Genomic DNA, 6000 nt, shown 5'->3' with positions numbered 1-6000 from the left:
AGGAGTGAGTGAGCTCAATTTAAAGGCCATAAAAGTGATGGGACAGAGCAAAAGGATGTGGATGGAGGTCCTAAGAAAGATTCATTAACCCATGGCTTAACTCATTACATGATCCTTGATAGAGTGGAGCAGCATAACAAGATTCATGCAAATGATCCCAATTAGTTGAGATGAGGCTTAGATGATGATGATGATATATAAGGCAATGATTGTTACACATAATGGCAAACCATCTCTTTTAATCAAAGCTCTCATTGGACACATGAACAACATGTAAGGTAAAACAATTAACTCCAATATAATTTCTACCTCAAAACCCATCCGTGAAAAATCGGACGAGCCCCACACTCTCAATTGTCCCAAGTGACCAGTAAAACATATGATCATTTTTCATCTTTCATCTATGTAGATATATTTGCCCTCAAATGAGATGGTCGAGGGACATCGACTAATCGCTCTATACTTTGCAACTGATCATAAGGCGCTATCTGCAATACAAACCCGAAAATTTTAGTTAGAGATTTGGTCCCAGCCATCTCCGTAAGTAAACCAAACATCTAGTAAGACAGGATTGGTACTTCCTATCCACCATCTACAAACTACAAGCACCCTACATGCACAAATGTGGCGCACGTGACAGAGATCTGGGCCATTCATCAGTTGGGCAATACAGTGAATGTCCCTATAATCAGGCAAGCCCACAATTCAGGTGAACCGCATATGTGCAAATGGTATGTGTGACATCCTCAAATGTAAATTGAGCTTTCCTTATTATTGCACATATGCATTCACTCAATTTACATTTTGCATAGGAACAGTTTTATCTGCAGTACCCCCAAAGAGTTAAGAGTTCTTTTATGCTTCAATCCAAAATCCAGAATATGAGAAAATAAAGCCATAAGATATTAAGTTACCTGACTAAACCCATCAGGCCATGTAATGGAAACCGCATAGTTTCCCATCGGCCGAATATCTTCAGGCTCAATGTCTTCAGGAACATCAGAATATTGAAGTTTTTGCTCCCCCGTCCACTCATCCTGTTTCGACCAGCAAGTCATTGACACACTTCAATGAATTAAGGTGCAAACATGGATGTGATTAATCTTTAACAGAAATGTCAATACATGATCCTATGAATGTGGAACTAAGAGCTTTGCTGAGTCCACATGCACCCTCTACAACGTGCCTCTACATCTTGTGGGACATTCAAGCCGTGCCTCAGGTGGGCCCCACATTGTAGACAGCCTGGCCCGAAAAGTCAAGTTATCATACCCAAAATACAGAAGGGATACTACGTGGATATGGCCTGGATACTAAGTTTACACAAACTGAAGTATCAGGCACACACCATGATAGGTGACATGCCTATTTTGAAATATCATTACATCATAGATATCAGGCCAGTTGACCCATCAGATGGGCCGCATATGTACTGAAGCAACAGAGAGTTTAGAAAAGATTGGTGCATATCAGTTCACATATGAAGCCCACTCAATCAGTTGATTCGCATGATCTGATCACCAAGTCATCATACACTACATCCCACCTAATGCACCACACCCATTACCCACATGTGGCTGCATGTAGAGGTGTGTGTCGGCTTACCCAAGCTCATGGCGCTAAATACTTCTAAATTACCACAGGAAAGACTGCTTGGCTTGCTATCATAGCAGAAAATAAAATGGCTCATGTAAAGTTATTCACGAAAAAGAAAAAATAAATAAAATATTTAATCCACATACAACACTTTGAGCAGAACGATCATTTCGTCTCACTGTTGCAGGATGCAATAGGAACTCTTCATCTGAATCTGGCACCTTCACCCTGATTGCTCTAATAGATTTATCGTATGTTACTGCTGTTGACACTGAAATGGCATACAGTTTTTATCAACATCAGGACGGTAAAAATAAACAAATGCACACAATATTTCTCTCTATGTTGGTAGGCAACAGAAAAAATTATAAGAAAACAGATTTAGTTACATTAGAGTTAAAATCCCTTTGGGTACAAATGCCACTCCTGGAATGGGGTAAAAGACCCAAATATTGGAACAAAAAAAACACATTTCATTGCTCATATTATTCCAGAAGATTGCACCTGCTATTGGTGCAGTGTCAAAAAAGAGAATCAACAGATCAAAAATAACTAGTTTGTGAGTTCCTTTTGAGCTTCGACTTTTTCTATGATTAGGGTTGTCAACGGATCAGGTCGAGGTTGGGTTGTAAGGTACCCATACCCAGGATAACCGGGATTGATCATTCCAGGTCCTTTTGGGTCCGAGTCTCATTCTTGAAGACCTGGACTGGGATCCGATCGGGTTTCAGGGACTGGGATCCGATCGGGTTTCAGTACCCATCAGGTCTTTGAATCTAGGTTTTGAGTTGGATTCAGGAAAAATGAGAGCATTTACACGGTTGGGGCCACCCAACCCTAACCCAATTGGACCCGATTTTTAACCAGGTTCAGAAATCAAGACCCAAACCTGATCCAATTTCTTACTGGGTCCAAAAAGGGACCAAAGGCCCATTAAAATTGGGTCGGGTCCATCGGGTACCCGCACCTATTGATAGCCCTGCCTTTGATGTTACAGTTGAAGTATAAAGCTTATAACTTTTTTTTTAGAAGCTGACAACTTTTTTTTTTTAATTCTCTATTTTTGTAACACATCCCATTTTGACACCAAGAAATGGAGTGGTTTCTAGAAAAGAGGCAAAATAATTTGCAGGAATTCATATGTAATAAGATTCTATTCCTTAACAAAACTATCTTTCATACCAACAATTTGGTGGGCCATGCATAAGGTCTTTGTGAATGACCATGAAGGTCAGAATGACAAAATGAAGTGATCCAAATTCATCGTGGCTATGACAAAATGAAGTGATCCAAATTCATCGTGGCTATCCAAAAGAATTTCAATGTTTGAATCAAGTAGTAGTTCGATTTGCAACTCGTGGGTTAAAATCCAAACTTAAATTTAAAAAGAAAAAAGAAAGAAAAGAGAGAGAAAAGCCGGGTTCAAATAAAATGTTGTAGTTTTAGTCTATCTTAACCTGTAATATGTTGCTACCTAGCCTTTCAAAAAAGAGTACTACATTGCTGCCACTTATTGGATTTCTATTAAAGATGGAACGCATTCTCATGTAGCTGTTCGTAAAGTAACAAAATGAAACTGACTTGGAAGACAGATTACCTTGTTGGCGAATTTTGGCACATTGTTGGACAACACAAACGCCAAGGTCTTGAAAAGTCCTTGAAACTTCACCTTGAGGATCAGCCACCACTTCAGGCATTCCACTATCTCCAGAAGCTGACAGCTGCCAAGGTGAAACTTAACAAATTTTAATAATTAGATTTTATACATATGTATTGTTCCATAGGCATGCATTCTGTTTAAATCATTCTCAGTTGAGAATAACCATTATATCTACCATAAGTGAATCCTACGTTGTTCTAAAACAAGTATGGAATCCACCTTTACCCAATCTACAATTGTTTCTCTCACCTTTCCACTTTATTTTATTTGATGATATCATTGGAGGTCAATATTGCATGTCACCATGATCAGGAAATCTCACATGCTGGCCATAACAAACCATAGAGAGGCATATTTATAAGAAAAATCCATAAAAATAATCGAAATGATTACATTTTGGGTTGTAGACCAAAATTTTTCCAGCCAATTTGTGTTTGGAAATTGAACATTGGAGGTCATCACTGTGGTTCTTCAGGCAAGTCCATTTGGAGGAACCGTTACAGATTTAAGTCTTCAAAGTCTCTTTTGTCAATATAACACAAGTGGAGAGCTTGTAAAAGCAAAAGTTAGGATGCCTTGTGGGGGGTTATGCATCCTCCCCAATGCATTCCCCAATCCTATCATGGAAGGGTGGCAGAATAACATTTCTTCTTGGACTACCATCGAACTTGCTGGACCACTGCATCTTTCTTTTTATGAAACGAGATTAGGCTCTTAGCTTTAGTGTAGTTAAAGGAAAGCTAGACTCATGCCTCAGGATTTGGGCCATATGTGCCTCGCTCCTAGTTGAGGTGACAACCCTAGGCACGCGCCTAATGTATAGGCGAAAATCTCTCCATCCTAGGCATTCACCTAGGTGCAACCTTACACGCACATGCACGCGCATGCGCGCACGCTTGCACACATACACACATAATCCCCAATGGCACTCTCAAACAAGGGGTATTTTGGACATTTGAACACTACTCGAAGGTGGAATATGTTAGGGGGGCTGATAAACCATGTTTAAACCCTATGCCCCTTTTATTTTGGATCCAAGCTAGGGTTTATGAAAAATGCCTCTTCTTCCAAAATTTCTTAGTGTCATAAACTCATGAAATCTTCTACATCTTGCTTTCTTTCCATCAGTGTTGTATTGGATGCTTCAATGGATGGCTTGAATAGTTTGATGAATAGATGGTTTGGGGCATAACTTACTTAATTGCCTTAGCTTTTACTTTTGGTATTCTATCATTTTTTTAATGGTTACGAAATAGGATTTGATTCACTTGAATGGTCATACACTCATAATTATGGTTTGGTTCATGAATTGATTCCTTTCAATGGTTTTGTAGGAATGATTAATTGATTCATCAAAATGTTTGAGTGGTTAGGGTGGATGTGAGTATTTGGCCTAAAACTGTTTAAAAAATCAATGCATCCTACATGCATCATATAATGATATAAAAAACACTAAAAATTGAATCCATGGTCTCAAAGTGCGAGTCTAGCCATCGTTCAGTGCCTCAGAACTTCCAGTAGCCCTTGAAAGGTTTTAACCACACTGCTTAGCTTCAAGGAGAAACATTTCCTTTTCCAATGTTTTTCGAGATACACAGCCATCTCACTAGCCAAGAATGCGGATTGGAGAACTTCACTGTGGACTTCATTCCATTTGTTCTAATTGTCTTTAACGAAGACTTGGTCGCGCATAAAAAAGTTAAAATCATGGATCCTTAACAAATACATCAAGCACAAACCTTTATTGTCCCTGACATAAATAATGGCTATATGAAAAACCCTGAAAACTGATTTGACTTGGAAATGGTTGAGCCGGAAAGGGCAAGTATTAATGTAGTCTCATAAAAGGAGAAAATGGAGGGGGAAAATGGAATTTTGGGAAAGTTAGACTCTAGGTCATTAAATACACAAAAATCTTACTTTAAAGGACTCTGGTTCTTACAGAACGGCATTGTCTGGATATCCTAAAAGAAAAGGTCAGGCAGGATGACTTCCTCCATATAAGCATCAATAATGTTTTAGGTATGACCTGAACCATTGTGATGTTTGTCAATGACAAAAACGAGGAAAGATGGGAACCACGTTATGTGTTTACCAAATTCCTTGCTGCCCATAACGCACAACGGACCATCCGCTCTGGCAAAATCTCAGACTTGATGCCATTTGGCATACATCCAAATGCAACCCAAACCAAGTAGAGCAAGGGACCACTAAAACCTAACACTAATCTTAACCCATTACCACCCTGGCCCCAAGTTGGTGCATGGCCACACACACCACACACATATGCCCACACACTCATAGATATATATATATATGAGATGGTTTCAAGTCCAACAGGTTGGACCATAATTTAGGATCCACACAGCAAGTAACTTTCAACCTATCTTGTTCATGTGATATCCAACCCTTCCAATAGATGCAAAAGTCAGCCACATCTGCTTATTAGATGGACCACACCATAAAAAGCAAAGTTTAACCATTAATAAATGACAAATACAAGTGTGGTCCACTCGGTGAGTGTATGTGGCTGATTTTTGCACAAGGTAATCCCAATGATTGGGCCAACTTATTGGACAGGTTGCATGTGCTAGAGTTGTGTGCACTGAAAAGCCAATGTGATGATCTTAACCATTGATGATCTCGTCCATAGATCATGATGGCCACAGGCCCTGTATGGACATGTTATTGCTGTCATAATTAACATAGAGGTCTATCTTAAACATATGTGAACATAAGATAAA

At 39.2% G+C, this 6000-nt stretch overlaps 1 protein-coding gene across 1 annotated transcript in view; it reads right to left on the bottom strand.

The window, feature by feature from the left end:
• Positions 1-219: 219 nt before the first annotated feature.
• Positions 220-6000, bottom strand: part of LOC131254824 (fe-S cluster assembly factor HCF101, chloroplastic) — a 36947-nt gene continuing 31166 nt past the window's right edge. Inside the window, exons 12-15 of the mRNA XM_058255540.1 lie at positions 3194-3317; positions 1743-1867; positions 915-1037; positions 220-488 (exon numbers count right to left, since the gene is read on the bottom strand). Coding sequence (XP_058111523.1) covers positions 402-488; positions 915-1037; positions 1743-1867; positions 3194-3317 — 459 coding nt within the window. The 3' untranslated portion in view covers positions 220-401. The remainder of the gene's footprint in view (positions 489-914; positions 1038-1742; positions 1868-3193; positions 3318-6000) is intronic.

Source organism: Magnolia sinica, chromosome 1, assembly GCF_029962835.1.
Source record: "Magnolia sinica isolate HGM2019 chromosome 1, MsV1, whole genome shotgun sequence".
Lineage (NCBI taxonomy): Eukaryota > Viridiplantae > Streptophyta > Magnoliopsida > Magnoliales > Magnoliaceae > Magnolia > Magnolia sinica.
This window is presented reverse-complemented; position numbering and strand designations above follow the sequence as displayed.